Source organism: Erythrolamprus reginae, chromosome 1, assembly GCF_031021105.1.
Source record: "Erythrolamprus reginae isolate rEryReg1 chromosome 1, rEryReg1.hap1, whole genome shotgun sequence".
Classification (NCBI taxonomy): domain Eukaryota; kingdom Metazoa; phylum Chordata; class Lepidosauria; order Squamata; family Dipsadidae; genus Erythrolamprus; species Erythrolamprus reginae.
In genome coordinates this window covers 340188248-340210322 of record NC_091950.1, presented here as the reverse complement: position 1 = coordinate 340210322, position 22075 = coordinate 340188248, and the positions used below count along the sequence as shown (strand labels likewise).

The 22075-nt window shown below is 38.9% G+C and overlaps 2 protein-coding genes across 11 annotated transcripts in view; one reads left to right on the top strand and one right to left on the bottom strand.

Moving 5' to 3' along the window:
• Window positions 1–7861, bottom strand: part of SDCCAG8 (SHH signaling and ciliogenesis regulator SDCCAG8) — a 141936-nt gene extending 134075 nt beyond the window's left edge. For 4 of the 5 annotated variants that reach the window (XM_070734036.1, XM_070734035.1, XM_070734037.1 and 1 more), the window contains exon 1: window positions 6798–7327. In XM_070734036.1, the coding sequence (XP_070590137.1) occupies window positions 6798–6960 (163 nt within the window). In that variant the 5' untranslated portion in view covers window positions 6961–7327. Of the gene's footprint in view, window positions 1–6797 lie in introns of all 5 variants that reach the window. The other variant, XM_070734033.1, reaches the window with a different exon arrangement.
• A 41-nt stretch (window positions 7862–7902) lies between these two features.
• CEP170 (centrosomal protein 170) overlaps window positions 7903–22075 on the top strand; it is a 113277-nt gene continuing 99104 nt past the window's right edge. For 5 of the 6 annotated variants that reach the window (XM_070734032.1, XM_070734031.1, XM_070734030.1 and 2 more), the window contains exon 1: window positions 8032–8117. The gene's annotated coding sequence lies outside the window, so the exon portion shown is untranslated. Of the gene's footprint in view, window positions 8118–22075 lie in introns of all 6 variants that reach the window. The other variant, XM_070734028.1, reaches the window with a different exon arrangement.

Here is a 22075-nt window from a genome sequence, read left to right as displayed (position 1 = left end):
CTGATGCATGGCTCAAAGCTTTTGTTGTCACTTGGGACATTGGGCAGCTGAGGTGCTACATCAAATCGTACCCGTGTGAATTCTGCCCCCTCTGGGATCCTACTATTCTCCCTGATTTCCAGAGTTGAGGGAGATGAAACAAGAGAAAGTTATCTAGAACATCATTGGTGCTCAATTGAGGACAAATTCAATAAAAAACACAATTAAGGCTTCCTTGTGGTGCTAAGGGAAGCAAAATTGTAAAGAAGCAAAACTTATCCACCCTTATTGCATTTCATTCATTAGTGTCCCACAATTCTGTTTCTGGTGATGTAAATCCTCCTAGATAAAGGGGGCTCTGAGAACTTTTGCAAAGATGTTTGGAGGAATTTACTCAGCATCTGTCAGACAAGATAACTTGCATTCACTTGCAAGTTACTGCCTTTGGTTGAAAGTCTCAAGGAGTGAACCAGGATGGAGTCTTGCCCAGGTATTTGGGAATGGTTTGAACCTTGAGGAAGTGGACAGGTCCTTAGGGCAGTGAGCTCAATCAACTCTTTAGATCCTTTCCTGGCTTGTGAAAGGATAGGTGGGGGGTTATCATGTGAGTATGTTCTAGCAGTGGTTAATTTGTCTTTGAATTATGGGTTCTTCCTTTACCCTTTAAAGAGGATTTCTGCAAGAAACCATTGCTGGCCCTTACAATACAGTGCCACCCCATCCATCAAAAAGGGATATTGGATGAAAATTATCCAGTATCATTTTTTGATGGATGGGGCAGCACTGCTCAATTTTCATGGTCTTCTACATCAGGGGTGTCAAACTGTTGGCCTGAAGTCCAGATGCATCATGTGCAGGTTGCACCCACCTCAGCTCTGTAAATGGGAAAAACTTCATGAAACATCATGTGACCGCAATATGACACAGCTGGTTTGACACCCATGTCTTATACTCAATTTCTTCTCAAGGAGTAGATGGCAGATGTGACAGAGACTGCACAGTTTCATATTGTTCATATTTGCACTGTTCTGTTTTAATTACATATTTTGTAATGACTGTTTTTATAATTTTTTTAATTTATTGTACACCACCCAGTCCATTTTGTGAGATGGATGTCCATATAATATCCTTAATGAGATATTATTTGTGTAAACTGAACACATAATTCACTTAAGAAAAATCTTTATGAAAAAAAGTTACATGGTCAAAGATATAGAAATATATCTCGCTCTCCATAGGAAGATATATTTTAGTTTAGCTTTAAGACAAGCTACAAGTCTGAATTAATGAATATCAACATATTATGGCAGTGCACACATTATGCTTTCATAGAAGCCTGAAAAGAGGAGTTCTTTCATTAATAACAGGGAGGCGCTATTCATTAAAGCAGATTTATTTAATATTCAACTAAGACATAGGGTAATTATGGATAAAATTCTCCACAAAATAGATAAACTATGTGTGTGTGTGTGTTTATGTAAGCAAAAAGCAGTATATGCCAGATGCCATTTGAATTTCTAATTATGCTAGCCCAATAGTGCCCTCAACCACAAATTTAATCTATTAGATTCCACATCTGAGCAACATTTTGCTTAAGATTTTACAAAATATTGAGTTATCTATGGAGACATGCCAAAAGAACAAAAATTCTCCATCATATAAAAAAGCTGATTGCTAAGCTAAAGTGATTATCACTAAGCCTTGTGCAGGTGATATGAATAAACAGTAGAAAAAATAATTATGCTTGTCATAGTTGAGTGTAAACAAGGGATAAAATGGATGGATCAAGAGATTATTCAAAAGTCTTTGGTATACAGTTTGTTAAAGACAGAGTATCAAGATGTAAGCAGTATACAGTGGTACCTCAAGATACGAACCCCTCATCTTACGAACAACTCGTGATACGAACCCGGGGTTCAGAAAAATTTTGCCTCTTCTTACGAACTTTTTCCGAGTTACGAACCGGCGTTCGGAGACTGCTGGGAAGCCGCGCGGCTATTTTCAAAGGTAACAGCCGGGCGGCGGGGCTTCCCAGAAGCCTCCCGAACGCCGGTTCGTAACTCGAACAAAGTTCGTAAGAAGAGGCAAAATTTTGCTGAACCCCGGGTTCAGTTCGGGAGGTTGCTGGGAAGCCCCCCAGGCCGGCTGCGACCTTTTAAAACACCCGCGCCGCTTTGCAGCTGTCTCCCGAAGCCGAACGCGGAAGTTTGGCTTTAGCGTTCGGATTCAGGAGACAGCTGGGAAGCGGCGCGGCTCTTTTAAAAGGTCGCAGCCGGCCTTGGGGGCTTGCCAGCACCCCCCGAACCCCGAACTTTTGCCGAACTTCCGAGTTCGGGGTTCGGGGGGGGTGCTGGCAAGCCCCCCAGGCCGGCTGCGACCTTTTAAAAGAGCCGCGCCGCTTCCCATCTGTCTCCTGAAGCCGAACGCTAAAGCCGAACTTCCGCGTTCGGCTTCAGGAGACAGCTACGAAGCGGCGCGGGTGTTTTAAAAGGTCGCAGCCGGCCTGGGGGGCTTGCCAGCACCCCCCCGAACCCCGAAACCGGGTTCGGGAGGGGTGCTGGTAAGCCCCCCAGGCTGGCTGCGACCTTTTAAAAGAGCCCCGCCGCTTCCCATCTGTCTCCTGAAGCCGAACGCTAAAGCCGAACTTCCGCGTTCGGCTTCAGGAGACAGCTGCGAAGAGCCGCGGGTGTTTTAAAGGTCGCAGCCGACCTGGGGGGCTTGCCAGCACCCCCCCGAACCCGGGTTCGGGGGGGTGCTGGCAAGCCCCCCAGGCCGGCTGCGACCTTTTAATACACCCACGCCGCTTCGCAGCTGTCTCCTGAAGCCGAACGCGGAAGTTCGGCTTTGCCGTTCGGCTTCAGGAGACAGATGGGAAGCGGCGCGGCTCTTTTAAAAGGTCGCAGCTGGCCTGGGGGGCTTCCCAGCACCCCCCTGAACCCCAAACCCGGGTTCGGGGGGGTGCTGGGAAGCCCCCCAGGCCAGCTGTCACCTTTTAAAACAGCCGCGCGGCTTCCCAGCAGTCGCCGAAAGCCGTTTTTTTGCGGGGGGTTTTTTGGTTGCACGGATTAATTGACTTTACATTGTTTCCTATGGGAAACAATGTTTCGTCTTACGAACCTTTCGTCTTACGAACCTCCTCCTTGCACCAATTAAGTTCGTATCATGAGGTAGTACTGTATATGTATATCAACATAGTTATCAAAAGTTGACTCTAATGCATTGGTCTCTAGTTAATTGTACCTCTTCCTTTATCTAGTTTGAGTTTTAATCCATTTGTCCTGATCATTTCAATTACTACCCTCAATATTTCCACCAATTTAACTTAGAAACATAGAAACATAGAAGTCTGACGGCAGAAAAAGACCTCATGGTCCATCTAGTCTGCCCTTATACTATTTTCTGTATTTTATCTTAGGATGGATATATGTTTATCCCAGGCATGTTTAAATTCAGTTACTGTGGATTTATCTACCACGTCTGCTGGAAGTTTGTTCCAAGGATCTACTACTCTTTCAGTAAAATAATATTTTCTCATGTTGCTTTTGATCTTACCCCCAACTAACTTCAGATTGTGTCCCCTTGTTCTTGTGTTCACTTTCCTATTAAAAACACTTCCCTCCTGGACCTTATTTAACCCTTTAATATATTTAAATGTTTCAATCATGTCCCCCCTTTTCGTTCTGTCCTCCAGACTATACAGATTGAGTTCATTAAGTCTTTCCTGATACGTTTTATGCTTAAGACCTTCCACCATTCTTGTAGCCCGTCTTTGGACCCGTTCAATTTTGTCAATATCTTTTTGTAGGTGAGGTCTCCAGAACTGAACACAGTATTCCAAATGTGGTCTCACCAGCATTCTATATAGCGGGATCATAATCTCCCTCTTCCTGCTTGTTATACCTCTAGCTATGCAGCCAAGCATCCTACTTGCTTTCCCTACTGCCTGACTGCACTGTTCACCCATTTTGAGACTGTCAGAAATCACTACCCCTAAATCCTTTTCTTTTGAAGTATTTGCTAACACAATACAATGCCAATACAATACTCAGATTGAGGATTCCTTTTCCCCAAGTGCATTATTTTACATTTGGAAACATTAAACTGCAGTTTCCATTGCTTTGACCATTTATCTAGTAAAGCTAAATCATTTACCATATTACAGACACCTTCAGGAATATCAACCCTATTGCACACTTTAGAGTCATCGGCAAATAGGCAAACCTTCCCTACCAAACCTTCCCCTATGTCACTCACAAACATATTAAAAAGAATAGGACCCAGAACAGACCCTTGTGGCACACCGCTTGTAACCTGACTCTGCTCAGAATACTCGCCATTAACAATAACTCTCTGATGTCTACGCTTCATCCAGCTGCAAATCCATTGAACTATCCAGGGATTAAGTCCAATCTTCACTAATTTATCTATCAGCTCTTTATGTGGAACCGTATCAAAGGCTTTGCTGAAGTCCAGGTAGGCAATATCCACGGCACCACCTTCATCCAACACCTTTGTGACATAGTCAAAGAAATCAATGAGATTAGTCTGACATGATTTGCCTTCAGTAAAGCCATGCTGATTTGGGTCCAATAAGTTATTGTTTTTTAGGTGCTGATTTATCCTCTTTTTGAGTAGAGTCTCCATCATTTTAACTACAACTGATGTCAAGCTAACTGGCCTGTAGTTACCAGCTTCTTCTCTACTGCCCTTCTTGTGGATAGGCACAACACTGGCCATTCTCCAATCCTCAGGAACATCTCCTGTTAACAAGGATGGGTTAAACAAATCAGTCAGGGGGGTAGCAATGACAGATCTGAGTTCTTTAAGAACTCTGGGGTGGATGCCATCTGGACCCATTGCCTTATTTATCTTTAATCGTTCAAGTTCTTCTAAGTCATCGGCTTCTAAGATCACTGGAGCTGAATCCGTACAGCTGGAAGCAATGCTATATCCCTCTATAGTTTTATTTTGTAAGGTGTCTTTTGAGAAAACTGAACAGAAGTAGCTATTGAAATGGTCAGCGATCTCCTTATTCCCATTAATGCATGTATTATTCCCGGTACTAAGCTTCGTGATGCCGCAGTTTTTCTTCTTCTTATCACTAATATATCTGAAGAAGGTTTTATCCCCCTTCTTTAGAGATTTGGCAATTTCTTCCTCTTTTGAGGCTTTAGCAGCATATATTATCTGTTTCGCCTCCTTCTGTCTCATTTTTTACACCTCCCTATCAGCTATACTTCCAGACTCTTTATACCTCCTATAGGCAGCCTTTTTTTCATTGACTATAGCCCTTACATCATTGCTAAACCATAGCGGTTTCTTCTTCCTTTTACCTTTAGTTATTTGTCTTACATACAGTCCAGTGGCTTTTAAGATGGCCTTTTTTAATACAGTCCACTGGGTGCTCACTCCTGCCATTTTATCCCTCCCCTTTAATTCATTATCTAAATATTCCCCCATTGCATTAAAATTTGTTTTTCTGAAATCCAATACTTTGGTTGCATTATAGGATTGCTCACAATGCGTTTTTACATCAAACCACAAACATAGATGGTCGCTGCAACCTAAATTTTCTCCCCCCTTGACATCTGAAACCCAATTCCCATTCGTAAAAACTAAATCTAGAATATTCTTCCCTCTAGTTGGTGTCTTAACCAGCTGTGCCAGAGCTGCTCCTGTAAAGGCCTCTACTATATTCTTACTTTTGCATGTAAGGGCACTGGGGATATTCCAGTCAACATCAGGCATGTTGAAATCACCCATAACCACAATATCTCCCTTTACTGCCATTTGGGTAATTTCATCCACCATCTTGTTGTCATATTCCTCGGATTATATCTGATGGCATGGGTGGGTGGGTGGGTGGGTGGGTGGGTGCGTGGGTGAGGGTGGGAGCTACTAAGAATTTACTTGTATAGAAAAAATAATTTAGCCTTTTTATACTGATGTCAAACCTCTCAGCTAGCTCTTTGTTTTCTGGAATGTCTTCAAACTGACCACAACCAGTCAATAATGACCAACCAAAACACACTGTCCTCCCAAATTAATGACCTAAGTTCACACACCTCAAGCTTGCTTTGTTTTGGGCTAATAATAGTTGGAAGCAATCCTTAGATGAAATTCAGCCACCCAGTCCTTTGGGAGTTGGACGGCATATAAATCTAGATAGATGGATGGATATAGATTACATAGAATACATAATGATAGATAGGTAGGTAGGTAGATGGGTAGACAGACAGACAGACAGACAGAGGCAGACAGATATAGATTGATTGATTAGATAGATTAGAGATAGATAGATTCTTGCTATTTTGACTTTCTCTGTCATCCTTGACATAATTCAACGAATTATTCGGAACCTGTCGATCACCCTTTCTAGGACCAGGAATACAAAAAGATGTCAAATCATTCAGTAGAATCAGCAAGCCACACTGTTCTTGCCCTTCTCCTGAACAACTCCTTCCTCAGGCTGGCCAGCGGAGTTTTGAAATTAAGGCTTAAGAACGACCCAAAAAGATTTAAATTCATTTTCAGAAGGTCTGTCATCGAGCACATCCATCCGCCACAGTTTCAAACTTCACCCAGAGTCGGGCAAATCAAGGGATGGGATCGCGAATTAGGGAAGGCCTCCTGCTTTTGATGCCGCCGCCTCAATAAACACGCGTATTTGTTTTCCAATAAGCCTACGACCTCTCCCCAAAGAACCTATAGCTAAGCAGCGGCTTCGGAAAGGCCAGTAACAAAAACTCTCAAGGTTGAGGAGCCCAAATTCCAACGGACGTCGAATAACTGCCCGCCCGTCTTCTCTTCGTCCTCACCGCATAAGCCTCGGTGATACCGCTTCAGGGATTGCGCCAAGTCCGATTCGCCGTTGGCTTCCCTCACGGGATCTAGGGAATCCTGAGACTCGCTCCAACCGGGCCCCGGGCTGTACGACGCAACTCTTCCGCTTATACCGGCAGCTTCAGGGGCTCCTTCCATAGGGACGTGTGGGAAGTATAACCCCCCCCTTCCCCTCCACTCCGGCTAGGCTTTCTTCGCGGGTTGTCGGTCTCTGTAGTTCCGACGCCGTCCTTTCGCAGCGCACGCCAACAGCCCCGGCGGCTAAGAAGCAACTACAAGCCCCAGGGGACAGCGCGGAGGAAAGGGGGGAGGTTCCAATGAATCTCGCGAAGCGCTTCGTTGCTAGAGCAACCGAGAAACGGCGCTTCCCCTCGAGTCCCGCTTAGAAGACCGCTTTTATGCCCGCGGATAATCAAGTGACGTCTGACGCGAGGCACGCAGCGCCTCCGAACGTTGAAGAGAGGCAGGCGGGTTCCTCTCTCGCCCAAAATGCAACACGCCGTAACGCTCCTCTACGTCGAGGAAGTCTTTTGCCGCGCTGCTTTCTGGGAATTGTGGTTTGGCGCAAGAACAATGTCAGGACGGTGGGTTCGCTCGTGTTCTACGAAGGTGCCACAGGGCTATTATATACAGAAGACGGTTTTATTCTTTGGGAAAGGGTGAAGCAAAATGGCACTGTTTGTTTCCTTTAAAGTGAGCGCTGTGGGTTTTTTCTTCTTCTTCCATTCTTATACAGGACAAAGCTGAGAGGAAACAAAGCATTTTCATAGGAGAAGCTATATTTTGTCCTTTTCATATTCCACAAGGAAACGCCTCCCCCGCAAAAGATTTCATCTTTAAATCTTTCGAAACCTTCATCAACTCGTACCATCAAAAGAAAACAGACATAAATAGCAATATTCCAATGCCAGCTTCTTCAATCTTGTGTGTGTGAGGGAAACGAATGCCTTGCGCGGCACGGATCGGCGTCTTCGCGTTCTGGACGCGCCTGCGCACTAAGCCTCGTCCTGAGGCAAATCCATTCTTTCTTCTCTCTCCCCTCCTCCCCTCTCCCTCCGCTTGTATGTCGCTCCCTGGAACGGCGCCTGCGCAGTAGCTTCCCTAGTGTTCCGCGCCGTTAGCCGCTTTATAGTAGGAATATAACGTTTGAAGCGGTTGCTAACAGGCGGAACAACGTAGGGTTGGCGGAGAGTCAGCGATCGCCCTTGACTTTCCCCCTCCGCACCGCGTGCCCTTGTTGTGGGAGAAGATGGTGGATCAGTGAGCCGGCACTTTCAGGCTTCCTGAAAAAGGGAGTAAGTGATGCTGCGGGATCCTTTATCGGGGCGGGCGGGCATATGTGTAGGGGGCGGGGGAGGGGGGGAGAGATGGGTGTCTTTGCCCGGCAGCGAGCGACCAACACATAACGAGGCATCGTCTTCTGATTTTTTTTTTCTTTGCGGTCCCTTCCTTGGGAGCAATTTCGACCCTGGGGCGGATCCACATCTAAATGGATGCTCCCGATTCATAGGAATCAACCATAAACGGTTCCTTCTCCTGGCGTACTTTTAAAAAAATTAGTCGTTGCAGATTTGCTACCGTTACGAGGATTGTTTCCCCCCCCCCGATTGTTGGGGGCAATGTGCTTACTCTCTGTAAACTGGCTTAGAGAGGGCTGTAAAGCGGTATATAAATCTAAATGCTATTGCTTCGTCGTCCCCCCTTTGCTATTTCCTGGCCGCAGAAGGCTGTCCCTTTGGGAGTCAATCGAGGCGTTTGCTGCTGCTGCTGTATGAATATGAGGGGGGATGGTCCAGATTGGATACAGATGGAGCTTACTCGACTATCCGCTTCCTCTTTTTTGGCCTCGCCTCCCTCCCTTCCTCCTTCACATGTTAGCCAGTCTTTCCCCCCCGGAGCGCTCTCGAGTGGCGTGGAGGCTTCCCCACCTTGAGGGGTTCAGGCTCCTGGTTTCAGCCCCCGCCTCGCTCCAGCAGCCTCCCTGAGGGAAAAAACGCGGCTAAAAGGGGGAAGGGGGCTTCCTTGCTTGGGTGATTTGTTCTGGGTCGTCGTTTCCCATTTCCCCCCTCCCTTCTTTGCAGCTGTACCGTTTTCTTCTTTGTTCGTTTTTTCCCCCATTTCCCCCGATTATATATACAGTATATGTATATATTGTGAGCTATCGGGTTTCTCCTTTTAAATGCATACATGGAAAGGGCGTGTGCGTGATTTGTGAGGGAAAGCAGATTCTGCTTTCGTACCCTGTTTTGTAGGCTGAATGTAAGCAGCCTTACTTAAATAGAATATAATTATTATTTTTTAATTGGCCAAGTGTGATTGGACAGACAAGGAATTTGTCTTTGGTGCATATGCTCCCAGTATATGTAAAAGAAAAAAAATACATTTGTCAAGAATCATGAGGTACAACACTTCATGATTTACACCTTCAAGATATCCCTGTGGGAGAAGCTACGCCAAATTCTTCCCTCCCTCCCTCTCTTATCTTTGATAACATCTGCGTCTGCTTTGTTTTCATAATTTTCCATATATATATATATATAAAAAAATTCCAGGGGGAAATGTATTTTGTGATTTTTTTGAAACAGTTATGGAAATATCTTTTGTCAAAGCCAGCTTTTCAAATCCTTTATTGTGAATAATGCACATGCAATGGATATGGCTACCGAAGATTTTTACCCCTCAGTTTCTTTTTTGAAAAAACCCTCTTAATAGGTTTGAAATACTGTACACAGTATATTAGGAAAGATAATCCAAAGGAAACAAATGATAGCTGTACAGATGAGTCTTTTGTGATCTCATTCACTTAATTGTTTGGAACGGATGCTAGAAATGAGGGAAGGGGAGGGTTTCCGTTCATAACTGTACTCTTATGGAGGTACTTTATATTTGCATTGCAGCTAATCTAGTACAGTACCTGGCATTGGACAAAATCCTATGGAGCCTAATTAGAAACTGTTTAAAAATGAGCTGGGGTTGTTCATAGTATGGTATTATTAGTGGGTACGAAAGGTGAAGGACTTGTGCTATACTTGTTAGTGTCTGAATAGAATAGAATGCTTTATTGACCAAGTGGGATTGGACACACAAGGCATTTGTCTTTGGTGCATATGCTGTCAGTGTACATAAAAGAAAAGATGCATTTGTCAAGAATTATGAGGTACAACACTTAATGATTGTCATAGGGTACAAATAAGCCTAAGGGTGATTTGAAATAGATATTGCTAACATCACTTTTGTATTTTGTAAGAATCCAGCCTATTTCTTGAATTGTTAATAAAGTTAAGTGCTGAATAATATTGGATGCTAAAATGTGTGCAAGTTCAAAATTGTCAAACATCTAAAAACTATGATTAAAGGTTAATGGTTCTGTTGAACGATGCCTCTAAAGTTTGTCATTCAGTGAGCACATTCAATGAGTAGATGCATCATCTGCATCTACTCATTTTTTGGAAGTGCAATGATCAGTGTCCCAGATCTGTACTGTATACCTAAAGCAGTGATTTTCAACCTTTTTTGAGCCACGGCACCTTTTTTACATTTACGAAACCCTGGGGCACATTGAGGGGGGGGGGGCGCTAAAAAAAAGTTTGGACAAAAAAAATATCTCTCTCTCTCTTCCTCCCCTTCGCTCTATTTCTTTCTCCCTCCCTTTCTCTCCCTTCCTTCCTCTTTCTTTCTCTGTCTCTCCATCCCTTTCTTTCTTCCTTCCTCTTTTTTGCTCTCTTTATCTCTCCCTCCCTACCTCCCTCTATGTCTTTCTCTGTCTCTCTCCTTCCCTCCCTCTCTTTCCCTCTCTTGCTTTCTTTCTCTTTCTCTTTCATTCTCTTGTTCTCTCTCTCTCTTGTTCTTTCTTTCTCTTGCTTTCTCTCTCTCTTGCTTTCTTTCTCTCTCTCTTTCTTTCTCTCTCGCTTGCTTTCTCTCTTGCTTTCTCTCTCTCTTGCTTTCTTTCTCTCTTGTTTTCTCTCTGAGCTTCGCGGCACACCTGACCATGTCTCACGGCACACTAGTGTGCCGCGGCACACTGGTTGAAAAACACTGACCTAAAGGATTTGGTGATATTGATAGTTCAGTATCTAGTGCTTAACATTTCAACAATAGTGAATTATAGATTTAGTTATTCACTAATGTGCAAGTACAAAACCTATATACATTGGCTTTGTACTTGCACATGGATTTATTACAGTGATAGCCATATGATGACTAATAATGAATTTTTCATGAATTATTTAGCAGTGGTAAAAATCACACTAACTATATGCTGCTGAATCAGGTTCACAGATCTTAAAAGAGTCATGAAAAATAGAACCACCTTGATAAAGAGGGTTAGAAGAATCATGAAGATAGGTGTGCTGCTTTTAATATACAGGATAAATTGATTAAATTAGATGAGTTACTTTTAATATTTCCATTTTAAAATTATTCTTGGGGAAGAATGTATAGTTTATAATTCCTAAAAGGGATAGTTGGTAATTTATTATTAATATAGTTATTCTGCAAATAGATACTTAATTTTTAACCTACTGTTATGAAATCCAGTTGTCTCTTGTACTGAAAAATTATAAGGAAAGTGACAAATGCTTCAAATTTGAACTGAAAGCAACATGTTTGAGGAAGCTTCACACTTGGAATGGCTCTGTTTCAAAAGTATTTCACACATGACTAAGAGTCATATTAGCCTAAATACAAGAATCATGTCTTTTGCTCTTATAATGCTTTCAATTGTGAGCTAAACCATATATTTTGAAGAAAGTAATCATTGTATATAATGTTTGTACACTTATCTAGCACAGAAGCAAGTTCTGTAGAAAAAGTGGTATTTTTCAGTAAACTTTAATTTTAATTAAAAGTTAATTTTTTCAACTTAAATTTAAATTTTAGCATCCATTTTTGCATCTTAGTAAATATTTTCCTTGATACAGATTTCATCTACTTGCTTTGACTTTTAGCCATTCATGTATAATTTGCCTCACAGTAAAACTTTGGGCTTTAATTTTAAGATCCATACTGCATTTATACTAATATTTATTCCAGATTATTGGATTATAAAACTATAATATAGCATAACCTTCATATAAGCACATATATTCATATCTCAACTAACATACTTCTAATACTGCTACAAACATTCCTTATAAATGTAATATCTAAAAAGCCAGGGGACAATATCTACACACTCTGCTCAATGGTGAAATGTTTGCTGTATCTTCATTTTTGCTACTAGTTTTTGCCCAAGCAAAAGATAAACTCCAGAGATCCAGATGCAAATGATATAGCCATTAACTAAAGTACAAATGGAAGGTAATCAGCCAAGGTTATAATTTTATCATTATTAGAGTTCCTTGGTCAGTAGCTGGCTTAATTGATCATGATTTCATCAATAGGAAAAATACAGTATAATCCTAGTCTCCATTAATAAAATAGTCATAAATGAGCATACTCCAAAGAAAAGTAAAGGAAAAACAAATGGAATCTGTAAAGAATAGCATACAAATTGTTCAAAACAAATACAGTGTTCCCTCGATTTCCGCAGGGGATGCGTTCCGAGACCGCCCGCGAAAGTTGAATTTCCGCGAAGTAGAGATGCGGAAGTAAATACACCATTTTTAGCTATGGACAGTATCACAAGCCATCCCTTAACACTTTAAACCCCTAAATCACCATTTCCCATTCCCTTAACAACCATTTATTCACCATTATTACTGGTACTCACCATTGAATAAGACACTTAGTGATCCTGATATTTATAAATATAATTATTTATTAACAATAATTATTATTTTTTGTTATTTATTTGCAAAAAATTGTTAGTTTGGTGATGACATATGACGTCATTGGGTGGGAAAAACCGTGGTATAGGGAAAAAAGGCGCAAAGTATTTTTTAATTAATATTTTTTGAAAAACCGTGGTATAGGCTATTCGCGAAGTTCGAACCCGCGAAAATCGAGGGAACACTGTATATATATACTGTTTTATCCAGTTTTAAAATCTTTTTTTTTCAAGGCAGGGATTTTTTACAGGACCACTTTTGAAAAATCTAGCAGATTGAGGAAAGCCAAAATAGTTGAGATAACTTGTTTTTATTTCTTGAAGTATAAAAAGCACAAAGTGCTTTAACCTTAAATATTAATTACATATTTTTGTGTATCACAAATGCACAAAGTAACCGTCTAAAAGGAACATTATACATAGTTATTTCAAATTGGTGACAGGGAATTGCATTCATCTTTTCCAATCCTCATTATGATGGCACAATCTTTGATCCAATCAGTGCCTTACTATCTGGCATTCAGCATTTGGAAATCTTAGAAGTGGGTTGTTGAAAATTTTGCTTGGATACCAATCAAAATACCATATTTGGCAAAACATGCATTGAAGTTTTGTGGTTAGCAATAAGCTTTACTTTAATGAAATGGTTTGAGTATCAGTCTAAACAATATTGGGCTTTTGGTTTTTTTGATAGTGTGCTGATGTTAATCCAGTTAATGAAATTGTGGTTTTCTGCAATGTACATAGTTATTGTTGAGCCTGTTGCATATCTCTCAGAAGGATCGGTAGTAGTTCCCTCCTTCCAACATGGAACTGGAAAGAAAAGTGAATAGGCCAACTCTGCAAGCTCTAGACTTCTGTCAGGTTCTTGACACAAAACTTATTTTGATATTTAGCTCCTAAAATGTTAACTGACATTTGTATTTAATAATACAACTGATATTGCAATTTTTGTAAGAAAAACAATTGTATAGAAACAATTTAAAGGAAAGAATGACTTTCAAAAAGAGGGCTGTGAAAATACAGTATTTACAGACCCCTCACATCCTGGACAAAAACTATTTCAACTCCTACCCTCAAACCAAGCACTGCGCATCAGAACAACTAGGCAGAAGAACAGTTTTCCCTCCAAATGCCATCACACTGCTAAACAAATAATTCCCTCACCACTGTCAAACTATTTACTAAGAATGCACTACTATTAATCTTCTCATTGTTCTCATCACCCATCTCCTCTCACAAATGACTGTATGACTGTAACTTTGTTGCTTGTATCCTTACAATTTATATTGACTGATTCCTAATATGTTTTGATTGTTTATTTGTACCTGGACTATCATTAAGCATTGTACCTTATAATTCTTGACAAACTTATCTTTTATGTACACTGAGCATGAGCACCAAGACAAATTCCTTGTGTCTCCAATCACACTTGGCCAGTAAAAGTCTGTTCTATTCTATTCTAGTCTTTGAATTATTGAGCACACAAATGTCCATTCAGTAGTATCCACAGCATGTTCTCAAAAAATTTTAAATGCCTTCTGGCTACGGGAAAACTCTAGGAAATACAGCATAATATAGTGATGCAAAGAGAATAAGCTTTCATAAATAGTCATATAATGACAAAATGATTCAAATTATCATTGTACTATATCATTATATCACATTATGTATCATATATATTGTGAATTGACATGAGGACCCAAAAAAAGGAACCACGTTGACTAATTATCTTTCTCTGCTCTTTGGTGTATGGTATTCCATTAATGGGGGAAGTTTAGATTTCTAGTTTCTTGGATTTATAACAACTTAACTAAAATTCTGTGGTTTAGTTCATACATCTTGCCTAACCATGAATGTTGGCAAATTACAATTACTGTTTTCATATAGCACTCTTACAGTAAGTTAAAATTAGAACAACTATATAATGGCTTAGATTCAAGTTTGACTGCAACCTCTCCAGATATTTGAATATCCGTATTAGTTTATAATTGTTGATAGTCCAATTCTAAGAAATTGCTTTCTTCACAAGTGGTGCAAATATATATTTATTTTTAAAAGTGTTACAAGTGTATCTCTAGTTTGTTTTAGAAAACCAAACAGCATTTGGAGAAACTGAATAAGTTATTTTTAAATGCACATTAACTGAATAATTCAATCTTTATGAATTTAAGCAATAATACGTAGAGATATTTGTACTTTTGTCTGTGAATTTTTATATTCACTGACATACTGTGTCTAAAGATAATCAGATTATCGAGTTCAGGTGGTAAAAGAGCTTCTTTTACTTGCTAACATTAAATGGCTAATCATAGTGTAGATCAGAAGGATAAACCAGATAAATCCCAGGAGGAAAGAACTAAATCTTATTAGGAAGGATTCATAGGACATCAGTTAAAAGTACATATGCAGTCTTAAAGCAAAATGGCTATGCTTAACTTTAAGAACAAAACTGAACATTGTAGTTGGTTTATCCACATGATTTCCCATGAAAACTGTTTTCCAAAGAAATCCCCCCCCCCCCCAATATATTATTTCTTAGTTGAGTGAATGAGATAGAAAATTTAGAATGGAGTCAAACATTACAAAATCCTAATTCAGATTTTATATGCTATACCCAGAATGAATTCTGGCATAGACTTTACTACTTTTAAAAAATTAATTGTTTTTCATTTTAAAACATCACAATATTTTAACACAGATCTGCCCTTGTTTCCTTAGAGTATTTCTACTTAGCAATATACAATAATTCATATATTTACAAAGTTCCATATTTTCATAATTTGTTTCACATTGTTTTACAGTCCTTTCTTTTGTTCTTAGTCCAGTTGTAACATCTATTCCATATTTTGTAGTATTCTGAGTAATTTTGTCCTTTATGTTCAGTGGTCAGCCTGTTCATCTTGGCACACCTATAAATTTTATCCATTAGTACATTTTCTGGTGCGATTAAATTGTTCTTCCAGTATTAAGCATATGCTATTCTCGCTGCTGTTATGATACGAGGCCTTGGGTTTCCTGACTGGAAACTCTACTACAAAGCAGCATCCCTGACATGGATTAAGGGTGGATAACCTTATCAGGCAAAAGATTATTAATATTAGAGGGCCACGAACTCCAGATGGGCTGGCATGCTTATTTATGGAACGATGGAATTAAATTACAATCACATTTCAATCAGTATTTAATCAGAAATTCTCTTCTAAAAATATGGTACGAAATCAACAAGAAAAAATATTTGAAAATTCTTAGGTGGCTCTCAATCATGGAAGCTATGATCTATCCAAATTTAATAGATACAACTAAAACATTAACATAGAGTGATATATTAGATCCATTAGGAAAATTAAAAAGTAGAGAACAATTGACAGAACAAAATATAAAAATTGATTGGCCCTACCTACAAATAAAATCAAGATATAAAAAAGATATTGAAGGAACAGGTATAAATACAGGGATATAACAACTAGATAAAATTTTGATGGGCCCAGACAAAAAAGTAATATTGAAATTATATAAATATCTATTAGAATTTGATAAAATTGAGGAAATAGTCAAAAATCCTACGATAGCCCGGGCAAAAAACAGGATATAATATACATCTGGATGACTGGGAGAGGACCTGGAACATAAACTGTAAAATAACAAAATCCATAGCATATAAAGAAAACTACTATAAAATGTTTTATAGATGGCATTTAGCTCTGTCAAGATCGGCTAAAATATATCCAAACACCAATTCAGCTTATTGGAAATGTAAAAAAGAGTTAGGCAATTTCTTCCGTATGTGGTATACTTGGCCTGAAGTGAAAGGTTACTGGGAAAAAGTTTATAAATGGTTGCAAAAAATCGTGAAAACAGTAATGGAATTTACCTCCGAATTCTTGCTGGGAATAATGAGGAAACAGTACCCAGAAAACATACAATATTTAACAAGACTTTATTACCTTCAATTATCAGATTAGATCTGATGTAATCCTATTTTTACACATTGCATTAGCAATGAACAAGTCCCAATAATACGTTATTGTAATTTTATATTTTTATTTCCCCTTCTCCCAAAGTTTTCAGTTTGCTTTTCAATTGAATTGTACAGCTTATAGGTTATATTAAAGGTGGAAAATATCCCAGAGTTATTTATCTTGGTCTGATTTTTAATTTATTTTTTACATCTCAAAAGCCTGGCATTTTAACAGTAGTGTATAGATTTTGTATATCCACTGTGTATTCCTTGTTTGGCCCTTATGCCTAAAGTATATTGGAAAAGTTTTTTATAGCAATCAAATCCACAATTCAGTATTACTAAATATTATCCAGAAAGCCAATATAGAATACCACAAAAACAATCTTTCTATGTTTCATGTGATTTAAGCCAAGTTTGTAAAAAAACGTTTTGTTCCGATTCAAAAAAGATTGTCTGTCATCATTTTTACCCTGGAAATGTAATAAATGTGAAGGAACATCAGTGCTCATGCTTTCGGCATTCCCATTCAGAGTTCTCTACCATTGATACTAACATATAATCAGCAATACTATCAGAGTGGAAAACCAGGTTTTTGCAGTAACAGGATTTATACATATTAATGTAGTGTTTTATTTTCCAAAATTTATAATTTTATGAGCAACCATACATTGTCTGGATTATCATGAAAAAAGTGATCATTCCTAAAATAATATGTACATATTGGCTAAGTGAAATTTGTCATTTTACTTGCCTTAAAAGAAACCTTTGTATTGATAGGCATTATAAAGCCAAATGGTCTGTGTGTAGTATGCTGTTTAAAAGCATAATTGTAATTAATTTATAAATGTACTATTTTAATGTAGAAAAGCAATGAAAATGTGAAATGTTAATTATACATTGGGGTTTTCTCCTCATTTTTAGTCTTTTTTAGTTTGTATTGTTTAGTGTTTGGTACATAGGGGTTCTAAACATAAATTTAACATTAAATTGATATTTTTGTTGTAAAAAATTGAAAACTGAATCATATTATTTTAAAAAGTAAGCGTGGCTGTTGTTGAAGCCAGTTTGAGCCAAGAACTGCAAACCAAATCTGTGAAAACAAGCTTTGCCCCAGGGCTCAGTTCCAAGAAGTAGGAAACAAAAGAGTGACACCACTACATCCAGAAGCCTATTAGCCCAATAAGCAGTGACTCCCCTTACCTCACTTTAATGAAGATGGATTGGAATAGCAAAATGTCCACCCTCTTTCCCCATTACTACTCACACTCAAAGCCAAGGGTGAAGTGCTCCCAGTTTGCTCTTGCCTGTGAGTTGTCAGAGACCAGTCGCGAAAGTAGCGCAAGGCTCCACATACCTGCCTGGACACCACCATTTGGGTTCTTTTACTCTCTCTGCATGTGTAAAGCATTCCGTGCATGCGCAGAGGGTAAAAGAAACCAAATGGTTGTGATGGGTGGGCGGAACCTTGTGTTCCCTTCGCTAGCTGCTGTCCCACAACTGACGGGCACAAGCGAACCAGAAGCATTTCACCACTGCTCATAGCCACTACTATGGCAGAAATATATAGGCTGAGTTAATGACTTGCCAGAGACCTATCTCCCTCTCACAACAAATGATATGGACACCAAACAAGGATGACCATCCAGTGGCTCTAACTGACACCAAACAATATTCATATTGTTTCTCATCTACGCAATGGGCAGATAACCTATTTAAAACTTGAACAGCAGAAGATGGAATCAGTAGAGATTGCCAGCACTAAGGATATTTTGGCAACCTCCACACCACCACAGAAAGAGGATACAATCTCCTCATCAAAATGCATCTAAATCTCCTAGGTCGAATTCCTAATATGGCTAATGGAGAACTAAGGCGCCCTCATCAAGATATTTTATCAGAGGGAGACAAGACCAAATATAAAGTCTTGCAGAAGTCAAAATATCTCCTAACTGCCAATTCTTTCATCAATTCAATTTCATCAAGTTTGCTTCATCTCTTTGATCATTTGTATTATGGTATTACTATGCCAATTTATGTAGTTTGGATCTTCTTGGGAATAGTAGTATTGGTTTGGTAGATACCTTAATTCCACAACAATATTTGTTCTTCCTATGACAGGTTACTAAAACAGCTAATCAGTTCTTGTTCATAGATAGCAGCTGTATACTCAGTATGCATATTGTGTTTACTTGAGCTCTGTCTTGCTAAGAGCTGATTTGTCATTAGGGAGTATAAATTGTTATCTACTTCATTGTCTTGTTTGGTTGGTTCTTGTTACTCACACATTGAACATCTGGTTCTTTCCTCCACCTAACAGTAATAAACTGATAATTGTATCTATAAATTCTCTGACTGGATAAATTCTAAAAGCAGTCAGAAAGGATTCACTTTCGGTAACACTTGCAGAATTGTGTTTGTTATATCTGCTTGAATGAATCAACCTTTATTCCTTTCTGTCTCACAAAACAGCTAGATTATTGCCAAATTGCAGTGGGCAATAGACTAATGAGAGAATATTTTAACATCATTATGCACATCTCTTGCATAGCTTGATAAACATGTAAGTGACCTAAGTTATTTAGATTGCCTGATTTATCTCAGGTCCCTTTTACTTTGATTACTACAATGACTCAGCTGTCAAAAGGTTTTGTCAGTTCTTGGTCAAGCTAGGTGCTTATGCTGTGCTATGATGTAGCATAGGTACAGAGAAATATTAAGAAACTTTCATTACCTTTATCTTAGTCACTTAATTGCTCAGAAGCGGCTTTCACTATCTGAACCATCAGAAGACAATTTCTAATCAAGATATTCCATAATTCTGCTTAATCTTTATATTAAGTATAATATATATCTCTAACTTTCACAATTGATGCATTTCCCCCCAAAAGTATTATCTTTTTAAAATATTCCAACATGATAGACGAATATTTCAGTGCTTGGCTAATATTTGGAGTGTATTTCAGTGTCATGGCTTCATATTAATTTTAATGTAGACAGCAACAATGCTCCCATTCGCTTGTGATTCACTTATGCCAAGAGGGCATTGATTTTACTTTCATGGTTACCTTTATTGTATTCACATGACTTGAACTCATGTCTCTTGTTACTTCTTTCCCATGACACATGGTGAGCTGCATATGTATAGTCATACTAATGGCTTGTTTGGTTTTGATTTAGGTATACAGTAATATGTTTATAAGCAATTCTAATTGGCAAACTATTATTGTGTAACTTAGTATGTGAATCCAGTCTGTCATTACAGAAACAACAGCATAGAACAAGGGAAAATAGGATCTAGCAGTAAGCAGAGCAGCAGAAACGGCTGGACCTGAAATATTTTTACTGCATTGAATATCTTAAATGAAGCACAAACTTTTGTCCCTAATAATTCTATTTTTAAAAAACTGGAAATAAAAAGGTTACCTACATGAATGTCTACAAGTACATTAGGCTTTAGAAGGAGAACTACAAGTTCATTTCAGTAATGTCAGAGAGAGTGAAGCATGGTAAGAGATTGTTGTTGTAGTCTGGTTGCCAAGGTCAGCCTCACCTCTGCTGAAAAAAATCAAGCAAAATAGATATGACTTCTGGAATCCTATTCTTCTAGACTAAACAGGCTCTATAGCAGTGATGGCGAACCTTTTTTTCCCTCGGGTGCCGAAAGAGCATAGACCTGTTCTATCGCATATTTACTGACCCCTTACATCCTGGACACAAACTGTTTCAACTCCTACCCTCAAAACGTCGCTACGGAGCACTGCACACCAAGACAACTAGACACAAGAACAGTTTTTTTCCGAACGCCATCACTCTACTAAACAAATAATTCCCTCAACACTGTCAGACTTTCTACTAAATCTGCACTTCTATTCTACTAGTTTTTCTCATCATTCCTATCACCCACTCCCATGTTGACTGTATGACTGTAACTTGTTGCTTATATCCTAAGATTTTTATTAATATTGCTTCTTCATTGCTTATTTGACCCCTATGACAATCATTAAGTGTTGTACCACATGATTCTTGACAAATGTATATTTTATTTTATGTACGCTGAGAGCATATGCACCAAGACAAATTCCTTGTGTGTTCAATCACACTTGGCCAATAAAATTCTATTCTATTCTATATGCATGAGTGCCCACATCCATAATTCAATGCCTGGGGAGGGTGAAAACAGCTTCCCACAACCGCCCAGAGGCCCTCTGGAGGCCTCTGTTTCACCCTTCCTGGGCTCCAAAGGCTTTCCTGGATTTGAGGTGAAACGCCCTCCCCAACTCCCCCCTCCCCACTGAGGCTGTCTGGAAGCCAAAAATGCCCTCCCAGAGCCTCTGTGCTTGAGCCAAGAATCAGCTGGTTGGCACACACATGCACATTGGAGTTGAGCTAGGGCAACTGCTCGCATGCCAGCAGATATGGCACCAGTGCCTTAGATTCGCCATCATTGCTCTATAGGAAGTAAAATTTTATCACTCTCTTGATCAGTGACACAATAATTGCTGACTTAAAATCCAAATACAACAAGTTTTATAGATTGTCAATTCAAATTCAGATTTGAATTGTTCACATCAATATTTAACTCAAATATTGGCAGAGTATCTGCAAATCATTCAAAACAAGGGGATATCCTTTATTTTTAGCTGAAATCAGAAATGCAGAATTCTGATTCTAAATCATAATTATAGTACTGATAATTTTTCATCTGTTGCATCCTTTGTGACATTTGTTTCTCTGTAAACCAGCACTAAACATTGTAACATCTAAAACCATATTTGCTTCCTCCTTTCAGAATGAATCTGTGTGGATTAGGGCAGCTACTCAATATTGTTAAACAATTTCATATGTTCATTTGCAAAAATATTTTTGGTTTCTGGCCAGTAATTGCCAGATTGACATTCAGGTTTTAAAAAAGTAAAAGACCATATTAATTAAATACTATACAAAAATGATCATTTAATAAGTAAAAAACCCAGACTAAAATAGACATTACCAGAAGAATCTTAAAACTGTTGATGAAATTTCATGACAAAACATAGAAAGTAAACCAGATATCAGCTGTAAAAACCCAGATGCTTAGTAGATGGGAGCAAAGGGACACACTCTGTTCCCATTGGTAATCCTTCAAATTTTTGCATCCCAGATCTATTAGCCCTACTTAAAAATATATGGTTGGCCTACACATTAAATTAATAAAAGAATTATTTTGTAATGCATAGAAAATATTTATTTCATTAATGTTATAGAACATCATGCTATGTTATGCAAATGTCTGAATTCTCATGTTGAAGGACTTTTTCTTTACAAAAATTATCTGCTACCACAAACTACCACTCCTTCCTTGAGCCTTATAGGGCAGGGATTGACATGTATTGGTTGTTCTGCACTTTCATGTATATTCAACCACTGTGAAAGAGAAAGATAATTTTGAATGTATACTTAGAAATAAAAAGCAGAATACTGTATATGCTTATTTAAGCCTTACAATAGAACTTTGAATTCTCCATAGTGGGTGGAGCTAACAT